The sequence below is a fragment of the Ipomoea nil genome, unplaced genomic scaffold (assembly GCF_001879475.1).
Source record: "Ipomoea nil cultivar Tokyo-kokei standard unplaced genomic scaffold, Asagao_1.1 scaffold0666, whole genome shotgun sequence".
In the NCBI taxonomy this organism is placed as follows: Eukaryota; Viridiplantae; Streptophyta; class Magnoliopsida; order Solanales; family Convolvulaceae; genus Ipomoea; species Ipomoea nil.
This window is the reverse complement of record NW_017617094.1, coordinates 282,858-298,400: the sequence shown is the minus strand read 5'-3', so window position 1 is coordinate 298,400 and position 15,543 is coordinate 282,858. Positions and strand designations below refer to the sequence as shown.

At 32.8% G+C, this 15,543-nt stretch overlaps 1 protein-coding gene across 1 annotated transcript; it reads left to right on the top strand.

Annotated features, from left to right (window-relative positions):
- Positions 1-1,376: 1,376 nt before the first annotated feature.
- Positions 1,377-3,803, top strand: LOC109174825. The gene is made up of 9 exons (XM_019324059.1): positions 1,377-1,443; positions 1,528-1,624; positions 1,720-1,844; positions 1,999-2,083; positions 2,473-2,605; positions 2,703-2,987; positions 3,076-3,309; positions 3,398-3,570; positions 3,800-3,803. The coding sequence occupies exons 1-9, from the start codon at positions 1,377-1,379 to the stop codon at positions 3,801-3,803; spliced, it is 1,203 nt and encodes a 400-aa protein (XP_019179604.1).
- Positions 3,804-15,543: the final 11,740 nt, after the last annotated feature.

Sequence of the window (15,543 nt, the reverse complement as noted above, 5' to 3'; positions counted from 1 at the left end):
GTATTTTAAGTTCTATTATTATTATTATTATTATTATTATTATTATTATTATTATTATTATTATTATTATTATTATTATTATTATTATTATTATTATTATTGTTGTTGTTGTTGTTGTTGTTATTGTTATTGTTATTGTTATTGTTATTGTTATTGTTATTGTTATTGTTATTGTTATTATTATTATTATTATTATTATTATTATTATTATTTTTTTTTTTTTTGTGAATATCTAATCTAATCTAACTCTATAATAAAGCAAGAAGTTTTTGGCAATTCGTTTTCCCGCCCAATTGATACTACGCCGTTTTGCTTTAGGCATATTTAGCGATCGAACAGATTATTTATTCTGCGCGTGTAATGTGATTACGCATTGGGAATATGCCTAGCCGTTTTCAAAAGGCAACTATTCGTATTAAATTATCATACAATCCTTGGTTCCCAAGGAGTTCAATTAATGTAGAACTCTTGGTAGTGTAAACAAAATGATTAATATCAAAGCATAATGAAGGCATCCGGCCTACATGTTCGGAGATGCATGCAGTAAAATAACAAGAAAAAATTATATATATTACAGGGAATATACAGAGTTGAAATCTGCAAATACACATTCAATGAGATGTGCAATTTCCAAAACATTGGCTGCTGGTCTCTTGGTTTATTTGAATTTTCAATCTGTATAAATACCCGGCTTCTTCATGCCAAAACCCTTCACAAATTCAGTTCACTTTACTACCTTTTCGAAATATTGTTGGTGTTTCAAGATGCCTTCCATGTTCATTGCTGTCAAAAACATAAAGCCGGAACACCAGCTCAGGGCAATCAGGGTGAGAGCAGTACGGGTCTATGAAGTGCCTGAGAAAAGGGGAGAGGGGCAAGCCAGTAAGAGCATGGAAGTATTGTTCCATGATGAAGAGGTACTATTTTTTATTTGCAAAAAATCATATTCATGCTATCTACTAATCTAATGGTCTTTCAATGTGTATAAATGTTTTTTTTTTTTTTTTTATTGCCAGGGAGACTACATTCATGCCATGCTATCTACTAATCTAATGGTCTTTCAATGTGTATAAATGTTTTTTTTTATTGCCAGGGAGACTACATTCATGCCATGCTATCTACTAATCTAATGGTCTTTGGCTGTGTATAATTTTTTTTCTATTTTATTCGCAGGGAGACTACATTCATGCGAGTATTATTGAAAAAGACATTGGAAAGTATAGAGATATAATAAAAGAAGGGAAAGTCTTTGAAATCAAGAACTTCATGGCTTCTACAAACTACTATGTCTACAAGATTACAGAACAGACTTCCTGATCAAATTCAACTATAGAACACAAGTGAAGGAGATACATTCTAATGGCTTTCCTTGCAAAATGTTTCAACTAAAGAGTTTTTTGGCTTTGAAAGATCCTGCTGATGTGAATGACAAGGAACTGATTGGTACTAACTTTACTTTTTTTAACTGCGAATATCTTCCTTACTCTATTTTCAGTAATTTTTTCTAATATTTAGTTAATTTGACAGATGTGGTTGGAAGGGTCATTGAGATTTACAATCCTGTGGACAAGATTATAGGGGGAAAGGCAACCAAACTAATCGACTTTCAAATTGAAGACAATGCGTAAGTTTTTGAAAATGAACTTTGATTACATTAGAAACTGATGATGTGGTTTTTTTCTGTAATACTTTTTTTTTTTTTTTCTGTTTGGAATCCAGTGACAACACCCTGACGTGTACACTTTGGAATGAACATGTATCTTCCCTTATGCCTTATTACAATAGTGATTCGAAAGAACCACTGATTGTAGTCATTCAATGCTGTAGGGCTAAAGTTGTTAGTGGTGAGTATCTCTATAGTTTTCTGTCTAATATCTATTAATCAATCTAGCTTTTTACTTTTAGTATGGATTGATTAAACACATGATCCTCTATTTTCTATAAACAGAGTATCTATAAACAACAGTATATCTATTTGTATACATTTTTTTTTTTAAGGTGAGGTGAGAATAACCAGTTCATATGATGCTACGAAGCTTTGGTTCAATGAGGATTTTGAGGAATTTGAAGAGTTTAAGTTAAAGTAAGTTCATCTTTTTTATTTGTCTTATTTGTTAGATTCATCTGTATTAATGTATGCTCTATTGTGTACTTAAGATTTTGGAAAAACAAAATCTCTTATTTTAAATGCTGTCTACTGTGTTCTAGAAAAAAAACATAGTATAGAAAATTCTATATTTACTGTGATCTAATTTATTAGCATGTTGTACACTGTATATATATTTTAGTAGCATGCTATACACTGTATGCATTTTTTCAAATTTAGCAAACTACTAATCAAAAAATAAGATAGCTATTTTAAATGTTGTCTACTGTATTGTAGATAGGTTGTTTAAACACATATGTTTTTGCTTTTAGTCAACTGCAAGTATGTGCATCCAGATAGTATAAAAGTTTCTAATATTTATGAAGGTTGAAAGCTGAGAGTACTCCAATGAGAAGTCTTAGTACTGGCACCCTACATTCAAACTCTACAGGCATTAGTGAGTTTAAGAATGCTTCTGTTATTGTAACTAACTGCCATGATCTTAAGAAGGTTAAAGAGGTAATCCACACACTTAGCTAGCAATTCTTACTTTTATTTTATGTAACTGATTTGGTTAATTGCTATATCTGCTTATAAAATAATGTGTATACTATAGGATGGGGAATACTATGTGGCTGCTGAGATTTTGGGGTTAGATTTTGAGGATGGTTGGTACTACTTATCATGCCTGAAACCTGGATGTAATAAGAAACTAAAAGAACAGGAAGGATCACTGCTTTGTACTAAGTGTAAAAAGGCTTGTATGATGGGTATAGTTAGATATAAAGTTGTTGTAATTGCTCTTGACAAATCTGGAGATGCTCCAATGTTGCTTTGGGATAGAGAAGTGGCAGAACTTGTGGGTATTCCTGCTTCGATTTTGTATGCAAAATACAAGGAGGTAAATTCTTCTAATTGGCTCTACAAAATTTTTTCTATACTGTTTATTCTAGGTTTGTACTTAGGTTATTTATCACCTACCTAAACAGGTTGATGTTGAAGTGCCACCTGAGTTGGATGCTATAGTTGGAATGAAGATGCTGTTTAAGATCAATTTTAAACTGGCTCTAAAGATGGGTCCCAATTACCCATTCAATGTTGTGAGGGTTGTTAGGGATGAACACTTGCTGAAAACCTATAGTGACAGGTTTGTGGAGCATCAAGACCAGGACTTAATGTCTAGGATGATTGAGGAGGAAACTAACACCGATGCAATTTCTGAAGTAAGAATTTCAAACCCTAAGCTCTATAATGTTTTTTTTTATAATTATGATGGTGACTAATTTGGTTTAATCCTTTTGTTAATAACAGGAAGACTCTATTGGAGTTGAAGTGAATAGTCCTGCCTCTGTCCAGCCCTCACAAAAGGAAGGAGATGACAGTGCTTACAACTTTGGAGCTATTAAAAGGTCACTTTTGGATGAGTTTTCATCATCCAAAAGTAGGAAGAAGTTGAAGGACTCAGAGATCAAAAAGGAAAAAATGTAATTCGATTCATGGTTGAAACTGATTGTTGTGAACCTGATACTATCCAGACATATTGACTCTTTTGATCCTAATCCTGTGGTGTGATAATTATTAAACTTTAGTTTTTGGGATATTTTCTAAGTTTTAATTAATGTTTTGATGAGATTGCCTAACTGTTTATTACAATACATTGGTGCATTACTGCTATTAGAACCTGTTTTGCAGTTTTTCTAATTTTCATTTCAGGTGATTGAAAACAAGGATGATCGAGGGCCAAGGTTTTAAAATGGAGACACAAGGGACAAAATTTGACAAGGAACTGAGACTTTGTAGATGTAGTTTTGTATAGGTTCCATTAGATATTAAACTTCTCCTATAAAAGAGTATATATGTAAGTTACTAAGAATATTTAATCATGACAATTATTTGCAACAAATATTTCAATTCTAAACTCTTATAACTAAATACCTTGTGCCTAAAAAATAAAGATAGTTTTACTCACCTATTTGCAAAATCTTATTTTACTCTGTTTGCAACTCTCCAATGCACTTTATGTCCATGCTGGTATCCACCAAAATTTGCTAGCACATTTAAAAAGAAAGTAATACCAGTTGCTAAATGCAATCTTTGTAATATAAAATTAACAAATTATTAAGAGTTACTAAAATTTTTATTTTCCTGTGATATACAATAAAACAGTAAATTTGGGAGTACCCAATTTGAGAGTACCCAATAAAACAGTAATGCAACTAAGTAAAACAATATTTGAATTCAGTCAAAAGTGTTCAAGTTTTGAGAATGTGGGAAATTTTATTCAGAAACTAAGTACTAATCTTAGGTTAAGCTTCAAAAGAATCCTTATTGAGAAACTAAGTACTAATCTTAGGTTAAGCTTCAAAAGAATCCTTATTGAGAAACTAAGTACTAATCTTAGGTTAGTGCTTGATTCTTAATCTACCAAAGCTATTGCTTCCAATAAAACACAGTAAAAGAACATTATAACACAGTAAAAGAACATTATAACAGTTTGAACCAAAGACAAAAAATCAAATAGTTAATTATCATTACTGTGTTAACTCAACCACGGAGAATCTCCTTTAATTAGAAAAATACTTTGATTCTACACCAATCTTTAATCTGCTGTGATATAGAATAAAACAATGCACCTAAGTCAAAAAAAAAAAAAAAAAAAAAAAACTGAAAACAGTACAAAGTTTTTAAGTTTTGTAAATGTGGTACAATTTAAATGAGAAAGTAGGTACTATTCTTAGGTCAAGCTTCAGAAAATACTTATCTATCTAAATAGTTTAATTACTCTACCAAAGCCCTTAATTGTTCTATACAATGAATTATATAGAACAATTAACTACACTAACTAATGCAAATGGGATTAAGTAAACGAAATTGCATCCACCAAAAATTACTTTAGTAGCTTATAATAGTTTGAAAATCTTAATGGATACTGTAAGGAACTAGAAGAATGCAAATAAACCAAGAATCTCAAAAACTATTGGATTCCTGGGATAATCATCCAACAATCAAAGACACTACAAATAAAAAAAAGATGAACTGGGTCTATACTTGAGGACAATTTGTTAAAAAATTCTGTTTAATTCAAAGTGTCTATTGCCTTACAAAGTAAAATGAACAAACTTACAAACTATGCAAGTATATGCATACAAACTAATCTAAAGTCAGGAAAATAAAGATAAAATCTTAACCTATTTGCTTAGATGACCATACTGCTTTTAGTTGTCTTTGATTGATGGCTTATTTTCTGCTTGCTGCTCTTCAATTACTCCGGAGTTTGGATTATTTCATTCTCAAAAGAATAAGAAAAAAAAAACAGGTTAGAAATTGTGTTCCGAATATTAAAGAACAACACCAAGAGGAAAAGGATACACTGGCATAACAAAGAATTGCAGAGTATTAGAAGCAAAGAATCAATGTGTTCAATATTCTTACAACTTATCTACAGAAATTGAATACAATGGAATTATTGGGCTGTGAAGTAAAAGTTAATCATTCTTAGGTAAAGAAACACATTCTTTAGATATTAAATATAATTGATGGCCAACTATCATTACTATTAGGGTGTGTTTGGAAACCCGGAAAATGACTTCTGGAAGTCATTTTCCGGGTTTTTGGTGTTTGGCTACATTGGAAAATGACTGGTCAAAGGAAAATGAGGAGAAGTCAATGGAAAAGGAAGGCAATTTTCTGGAAAATGACTTCCCCTTTTTTGTGGGGGAAGTCATTTTCCTTCCATTCACGCAGACTTCTTTTCTTCCCGTTTTCAACAGAGCTCTGCCTCCTCTTCAACATTTGCAATACAACTCACCAACACTTCCTCCTCCATCAATCCATAATCACAAAAGCTTCAACAACACTAGAAAAGCTATTGAGGTATATCTCATCTCTACACACCCTGAATTTTTTTTTTCTATGGATTTTACAGATCTATTTTCTGAGTTTTTTTTTTTTTTCTTCACTGGTTTCCCCGCCGGAAACCCACTGATTTCCGGCGGGGAAACCAGTGCCTCTGGTTTCGCATCGGAAACCATTTCTGGTTTCCGATGCGAAACCAGCTCACTGGTTTCCCCGCCGGAAACCAGTGGGTTTCCGGCGGGGAAACCAGTGAAGAAAAAAAAAAAAACTCAAAACTTGTATGATTTGATTGCTATACTAGTAGATTTGATGCCAGTAGATTTGATTGCCAGTAGATTTGATTTGATTATACATGATCTTAAACATAGCTATTCTAACTTTGAGATGGATGGTTTCATTGAACACATACAGTATATTTGATTATACATGATCTTGAAGAACTTGTATATTGGTTGCTGCTTATAATACACTTTGGTTGCTGCTTATTTGGTTTATTGATTTTGATCACTAATTATTGTGTGGTTATGACCTATGTGTTAGTTTTAATTATGGTTATTTGTTATCATTTTTTTTTTTGTGTATAGATGGATAGAAATCATGTGCGTGCAACTGTTGTGGGTGCAGCAAGTGCTATACTAGCTATGGGAGTTCTTCTATTACAACAACTTAGGAATAGAAACCAAATAGAACATGACATTGTCAATAGAGATGATGAGCGAGAGAGTTACATAAATAGTATCTTGTGTGAGGGTGATAACAAATGCATTAGCGTTATTAGAATGCGACCTATTTCCTTTTATAAATTGTGTGACCTTCTTGCTACTAAGAACTTATTACGCACAACTAGAGCCGTAAGTATTAAGGAACAAGTTTTAATATTTTTACATATAATAGGTCACAATGTACGCTTTCGAGTAATTGGATCAAGGTATTATAGGTCAATTGAGACAATTCACCGTTACTTTAGAAGTGTTTTGAGAGCCATTTTATCTTTGTATACGAACCTCATAGTATTACCGGACGGTGAAGTAACTCCTCATGAAATCATTAGCAATCCGTGATTTTATCCCTATTTCAAAGATTGTTTAGGAGCAATAGATGGAACCCATATTCGTGCATCCGTGCCAATTAATATGCAAGGAAGTTTTTGCGGACGTAAGGGTGGAACAACACAAAATGTATTTGCTGCCGTCACTTTTGATTTGCGATTTTGTTATGTGCTAGCTGGGTGGGAAGGTAGTGCACATGATTCTCGAGTCTTGAACGATGCACTCACACGTCCAAATAAATTTAAAATTCCAGAAGGTATAAAATAAAATTGTGTAATCACTTTTTACATTGTGTTGTTTGTTATTGCATATAAGTAATCAAATTATGTAAACTTGTAGGGAAATATTATCTTGGTGATGCTGGATATGGCATACGGAATGGAATACTTACTCCATACCGTGGTGTTAGATACCATTTGAAAGAGTTTAGTGCTCATCGTCCTGAGAATAAGAAAGAACTTCTCAATCTTCGTCATTCGTCCTTACGTACATCTATTGAGAGAGTGTTTGGAATTTTGAAGAAACGGTTCTGTGTGTTAGATGCTGAACCTTTTTGGGATTACCAGACACAAGTGGATATAGTTTTAGCTTGTTGTATAATTCATAACCATATTATGGGAGTTGATCCTAATGATGAGCTTAATCAAGCAACAGTTGATGACGATAACTTGTTGCCCTTATCTCATACGCAAACAGAAGAAAGACAAGAAGTTAGACAATGGAATGCAAAGAGAGATGAGATCGCAGAACAAATGTGGAATGAATTTCTTATTAGGAACTAGTGTCTAGTTTCATATATTTGAGTATGCTTTGTTATTGGATATTATTAGTTACGTTGTTGAACATTTCTTATTGTTGTGTACTTGATTATGCTTTGTTATTGGATATTATTATATGGACATGAGTATGCTTTGTTAATGGATATTATGTTTCATTGGTTGACGTTGGTTGTTATTGTTTTTATGTTATTATAGAAACATGAATAAGGAAAAGGGAATTGCCACTTCTAGACAATTTCGGTGGACAAAGCCAATGGAGGGCGTATTTTTAAAGATATTAGCTGAAGAGGCTATGAATCCCAATAATCCAACTAACAATTTTAGAACATCTTCATTCAATCGTGTTGCATCTACCATATCTGAAAAATTTAATGTTGCATGTGAAGTCAAACATGTTGAGAATCACTTGAAAACAGTGAAGAACACATGGATGATGATATGCAAGCTGAAGGGGATGAGTGGTCTTGGATGGGATGATAACTTGAAAATGATTACATGTGATGAAGCCCCGTATATTGAGCTTATCACGGTAATATTTTATTATCATAATTTGACTATTGCATAAATCTAATGTTTTTTTATTAGAAAATATCTCATGTTTATTATTTATTTATAGGCAACTCCCAAGTATGAAACATTGTTGAACAGGAAGATTGACTACTACGATGAGATGTCCATTGTCGCTGGCAGAGATTGTGCCATAGGACGTTTTGCAAAATCTTTTGCAGATGTTACTTTAGATGGCCCTCATGATGAGATGTTGCCGGATAACAATGATGAAACCCTGCTTGAAGGAAATGATGAAGAAAGTAAGGGAAGAACATCTGCATCAACTGCGTCGTCTCAAAGATCCGGTCGTAAGCGAAAGTCACTTGACTTGAAGGTCGATGAAATTACTGAACAACTTGGTAGCATTGCCGCAACAATTAAATCTTTGAATACTAGCATTGATGAAAATCAGTTGTTTGCGGATGTGATGAGCATAGGTGATGGCTTTCATGAGGATGACCTATGTAAGGCATTTGAATACTTGATGACAAATGAGGTTCAGGCGAGGATTTTCAACGCGAAGAATGCAAGTTTGAAGAGGAAATGGATTGAGAAATTTATTTCTTCTTCGGATTAAATTTTCTATGCCTTTTTTTGTTGGTTAACATGGATGTTAAGACTTGGATTGTAATATTTAAGACTTATTTTTATGTATGCTTTGTAGTTGGTTGGTTATGTTGGATCTTTAATACTTGATTATATTGGATCCTAAGAATTTGTGGATTTTAATTTTCAATACTTGATTTTGTTGATTCCTTTATGTTGTTTCTAACATGTAATTATGGTTTGAAATTGTCATATTATGACAATAGTTTTAATACTAGAAAGATAGATTGAGAGCAAAGACATTCGAATTAAATACAACTAAAATTTATGTAGCATGGAATTTGAAATAAAAATTGTTATATTATACAAAAAACAATAAAAATATATTTATCGAATAACAATTCCATTCTGTTCATTTTCTGGAAAATGAACCAAACACCAAAAGACAGTTTTCCATCATTTTCTGGAAAATGAACCAAACACCAAAAGACAGTTTTCCATTGTTCAGCCAAACACAGGAAAGGAAAATGACTTCTGGAAAATGACTCATTTTCCAGAAGTCATTTTCCAGCTTTCCAAACGGACCCTTAAGAGAAAACCCTTCAGTTCCACTCCGAATCTCAAAATCAATGAAAAAGTTAAATAAACTACAATGAACCCATCTACTGATAGCTGCCCCATCTAACTCCAAAAAACAGTTTTCCAGTTTGAGACCTCAGCCAAAGAGAGAATTGACATCTACATTTGCAAGTACACACAATAGACAGTACAATGAAGAAAATTACTAAGTCAACAATTTTAGGCATCAAAAGGAAACCAAGTGAGAAAAATAAAGGTAAGTTTGAAACTTATCTTTTTCATACTTGAAATGAAGCTGCATTTTGTTATCCCTCTTGCTTTCCGATTCTGTTTATGCTCTCCATCTCCTCAAATAACTCAAGTATGTCCATAAAAAACAATATGAAAAAGTAGATTAGAGGTTAGGGTTTGTGTGAATAATAATATATTTATAGCATTTAGAACATGAAATTTACACAGTTAACAGTAATTTCAGTTTGGTGTTTTTGGAGCAACACTAAAAAGAAAACGATTTAGAACCCTAATTGCTATGAATCATACAAATATGAAATTAAGAGATTTTATCTATGAGAATCGATCTGCATGCTTAACTATTGTTACCAAACTAAGGAGATTAAATCTAGAAAAATAACTCAATTTCAGAATGGACAACAGTGATGCATAGAAAACCCTAAATTAATTGACTGAAAATTGAAAGCATACTAACCTTAGTAGTTGAACATTGGCTTCACTTCATCGCGATTTCCACCATTAACTGTTATTGAAGCCTCCGATCTTTCCCAGAAATGAAAGATTGCGATTATGTAGTGAGAGACGGATCATAAGGATCTAGACCCGATTAGAAATTCTGCGAAAACAATGTTCAATAACAAGAGTTGATTGCGAGATAACGATTAAGGAATGATCTAGATTTAGGCTGGACAGAGAGAGATCGGAAGATTGTTTTGAGATGGGGAAGAATGAGATCTGTTCAGACATACGAAGGAGAAGGGTATTCACCCTTCTTCCTCATCTCACGCAATTCCGACCGAACAAAATGTAAATTATATATATATATATATATATATATATATATATATATATATATATATATATATATATATATAGTCTTCATATTATTGAATTTTGAATATCAATTTCTAATTTCTACTTTACAATAGTTAAACTTCTTATGTTATGTGTAATTAATTTGATATATACTTTTTAATTCTAATGGTATTTATTGTGCACAAAATTTTGTGGACAATGGTATACTTAATAATTGGTCCACTAAACTGTAATCTTTATTTATGGCAATTACAATTTCATGTTCTAGGCTAGCATAAGTAGATTCTCCGTTAGGTGTGATTGATTTATAATATTTTAACTACTGTAATTAATTTTGTTATTATAGTCTTCTTCATAGTCAACAAGTTGAAAAGCTCCATGTCACACCAACTACTTTCTTTTATAATGTTAGCCAAATTTGAGCAATTACAAATTAATGTTGTACAATTGACAAATTAATTATGTTATGTATACTTAATTTTTACGATTTTTAATTATTTGAATTAATTTTTATTTTAATGTTATATTTTATATCACAGAAAATTATTTCGGCAACTCATCATCAAGGAATAATGCGCTCAAGGTAAAGAGCAACCTACGGCAACTAATCCTTCCCGAATTTCTTTTGGAGGGTGTTTGTCTCAAAATATCACACCATTGAGTAACATCACTAACGGTAAATCCCCTAAGTTGAATTGATATACATTCGTTGTGAATTTAAATATCCTTATAGTTTTAATTATGAAAAAATGGCTGTCAAATTAAATTTTATAATTATAATGTAATTCATGGTCCATACAACTTTGCGTGGAATTTTCACCAAAGATTTTGTCTTCATATGATTGACTTTTTAATATCAACTTATAATTTCTGCTTTACAATAGTTAAACTTCGTATGTTATGTGTAATTAATTGATTAGATTGGTATTAATGATATATACTTTATAATTCTAATGGTATTTATTGTGCACAAAATTTTGTGGACCATGCTCTACCTAATAATTGGTCCCCTAAAGCTGTAATCCTTATTTATAGCAATTACAATTTCTACTTCTAGGCTAGCATAAGTAATAGTGTTAGGTGTGATTAATTTATAATATTTTAACTGCTATAATTACTTTTGTTATTATAGTCTTCTTCATAGTCAACAAGGTGAAAAGCTCCATGTCACACCAACTACTTTCTTTTATAATATTAGCCAAATTTTGAGCAATTACAAATTAATGTTGTACAATTGACAAATTAATTATGTTATGTGTACTTAATTTTTACGATTGTTAATTATTTGAATTAATTTTTATTTTAATGTTATATTTTATATCACAGAAAATTATTTCGGCAACTCATCATCAAGGAATAATGCTGCTCAAGGTAAAGAGCAACCTACGGCAACTAATCCTTCCTGAATTTCTTTTGGAGGATGTTTGTCTCAAAATATCACACCATTGAGTAACATCACTAACGGTAAATCCCCTAAGATGAATTGATATACATTCATTGTGAATTTAAATATCCTTATAGTTTTAATTCTTAAAAAATGTTTGTCAAATTAAATGTTATAATTATAATGTAATTCATGGTCCATACAACTCTGCGTGGAATTGTAATTGCTATAATTTGTCTTCATATGATTTACTTTTTAATATCAATTTATAATTTTTTCTTTACAATAGTTAAATTTCTTTTGTTATGTGTAATTAATTGATTAGATTGGTATTAATGATATATACTTTTTAATTCTAATGGTATTTAGTGTGCACAAAGTTGTGTGGACCATGGTCTACCTAATAATTTGTCCACTAAAATGTAATACTTATACAGTGAAATTACAATTTGATCTTCTAGGCTAGCATAAGTAATAATGTTAGGTGTACTTAATTTATAATATTTTAACTTCTGTAATTTATTTTGTTATTATAATGTTCTTCATAGTCAACAAGCTGAAAAGCTACATGTGATACCAACTACTTTTTTTATAATCCCCTAAAATGTAGGGATTTACATTAATTGTGACTTTAAATATCGTTATACTTTAAATTCGTCTAATATTATGTATGTGTATAGTAGGTTCGTCCAAGACACAAATATGCTCAAGCAATTGCCAGCGATTTGTTTTTGGAGATTTCCAAAAACCTATATCAACCATAACACAAGATGAATTTGCAATTCGTAAACCATTACATAAGTTTGCAATTGAAGAAGACCATATAACAAAAAGAGACTTGCTATCTGCCTTTGAAGATGAATCTAACCCTAAAATGATCGAAGCCCCAAATCAGTACATAGCAGGTAATAATAGTAGCTGCTGCTTTTTGAAACAACTATAAGCAAAGTAAAATTGAAAACCTTCAACTATTAAAATTGATTTATAAATGTATTTGTAATTTCAGATGTGGATATATCGATTAACGATGTAAGTCAGATCTCGGATATTGGGACATCCTCTGGTCAACAACATGGTATGTATCTTTGGTTTATAACTTCATAAAATATCAATCGGTACATAATTGTTTATATATCTGGTTGCAGGTCAATACTGCGATTTTGGCGATGCAGCAAATAAATGCGTCCATTGTGGGGCTTTGTTTTGGTTTGAAGAAAGGAAGAAGAATTTGTCAACAAAAGCATCGCCACTATTTATGTTGTGCTGCAACAATGGGAAGATCAAGTTGCCGGAGAATAAGTTGCCACCAAAAGGTATATTTGATCTCTTTTTCGGCAATGACGAATTATCAAAAGAATTTTTACACAACATCAGGACCTACAACAACATGTTCTGCTTCACATCCATGGGAGGAAAAATTGACAAGACCGTGAACAAGGGAGGCACACCTCCTATTTTTCAATTAAGTGGACAAAACTATCACCTAATGGGCAGTCTACTTCCAGAAGAAGGCAAAGAACCTCATTTTGCTCAGTTATACATATACGACACGGCAAATGAAAAGAACAACCGTATAAATGCTGTGAGGTAAACAAGTTTGCGTAATTACACATTACATACTATTTGTTATCTAAATAAATATCAATGCAATGTTTTTGTTGTTGTAGGGGTAGTGGTGAGCAAGATGACATTCATGTAGAAATAGTGAATGTCATTCAGAAAGACCTCGATGAAAATAATGTTTTGGTTAAGTCTTTTCGGATGGCTATGTCTGAGCTGGATATTAACCCATGCGCCGAAGTCAAAATAAAGTTGTTGGGAAAACGAACTAAAGATGCGAGGACATATAATCTGCCGCAAGTGTCTGAAGTAGCAGCTTTAATTGTGGGAGATCTGGATACCAGTATTGGCGAGCGTGATATTATTGTTCAATCTAAGGGTGGCCACCTACAGAGGATAAGTGAATTAAATCCTTCATACTTACCACTGCAATACCCTCTTTTGTTTCCATATGGCGAAGACGGTTATCTGGAAGACATTGCATTCGCAAACGTAGTAGGCAAGCGTTCTTCAGGTGGTAGGCAGAGGATTAGTCCCAGGGAGTTTTTTTGCTACCGCATACAGTCTAGACAGCCAGCTCCAAGTACCATACTATTTGCAAAGCGGTTGTTCCAACAGTTTGTTGTAGATGGATACACAATGGTTGAGTCTGGAAGACTAATTTATATAAGGACACACCAAAAAAGCCTAAGGTGTGAGAGTTACAGTGGATTGACTGATGCTTTAACAAGGGGTGAATTAAACCCCGCAGCCCAAGGTCGCAGAATAATACTACCTTCAAGTTTTACTGGTGGTGCTAGATACATGATACAAAACTACCAAGATGCAATGGCAATATGTAGATGGATTTGATACCCAGATTTATTTATAACCTTTACATGCAATCCAAAGTGGCCTGAGGTGCAACCCTTTTTAAAATATCAAAGGTTGAAGGCAGAAGACTGGCCGGACATAATTTGTCGCTTATTCAAGATGAAGTTGGATGCCTTGATAGCTGATTGTCGAAAGAATAAAATATTGTGTGTGGAAGTGAGTAGGTGTGTGTAACCTGAGGGGAAAGTAGATGAAGTACTAATATGGTGTTGAACAAATTATTCATTCAGTATAAAATCAAATTAGCTCACGGTGCAGAAATACCCAAAGAAAATCCGTATCCAAAACAAAGAAAAAAACAATGTAAGTTGAGAAAAAACCATAAAGCGATAAACCTTAAATAACGGTAGATTAAACTAAAAAATACGAGAAAGACGTCCTGGAGTTCAACAAGCACTACCGACACTTTTGACAATCGATTCTCGATGTGTGTTTCTATGAAACATCAGAATTTCCGCAGCATATCGCACACGCAATGCTAGCAAGGCCCATGCATCCCCCCTGTTTAGTCCGCAGACCCAAGAAGCGAGCGATTGTCCTACGTACATCTCCATGTGACGCATCGCAAACACCACACAATCCACTTTATTTTTTTGTATCACGCCATGACATGCGGAGTCTCCTAGGGACTAACTGTAACACCTTCACGTACAATTCTGGAGCCCCGGGCATCCTCATAAAAGACGGAGAGCAAATTTTCTGCATGAATTGTAAAAACACAAACCATGGACAATGTCAACTTAATATTGAAAAGAAAATAATAAACCGAAAGCGTTATAAACAAGAGAAACATAGTAGAGGTAGACGTATATATACCAACACAGTAGGGGTATCGCCATATTTATCCATGTACACTCCCCCACGGAAGAGTTATCTATAAAATCAAACTTGCACATGCTAAAACAGTTACTTGCACATGCTAAAATTCAAACAGAACACTAGATGACCCACTGCACGAAACATGCATTGACTATGCTCCCAAGTATACAAAAAGAAAAAAAAAAAAAAAAACACACACACACACACACACACATGGTGGAAGAATAGAGTATTAAAAATAAAAACCCACTTAAATAGACGCATTCACCAAATCACACCAAGGCACACCACACAGAAAACATAATTTAAAAACAAACAAGAGAAACAGACATTAAGTATTTAACTGGCAAAGTGGAGCTACAACACTATTTTTGGGTGTGTGCGATTTTTTCGATACGGCATGTGCTTTTCCAGTTT

Bases quoted from the DNA above. Each gene is read 5' to 3' on its own strand.
- LOC109174825 (XM_019324059.1), top strand. From the start codon at position 1,377: ATGTTTCAACTAAAGAGTTTTTTGGCTTTGAAAGATCCTGCTGATGTG. The intron at 1,845-1,998 runs GTGAGTATCTCT...TTTTTTTTTAAG, and splicing joins TAGGGCTAAAGTTGTTAGTG to GTGAGGTGAGAATAACCAGT. The intron at 2,084-2,472 runs GTAAGTTCATCT...ATATTTATGAAG, and splicing joins TTTGAAGAGTTTAAGTTAAA to GTTGAAAGCTGAGAGTACTC.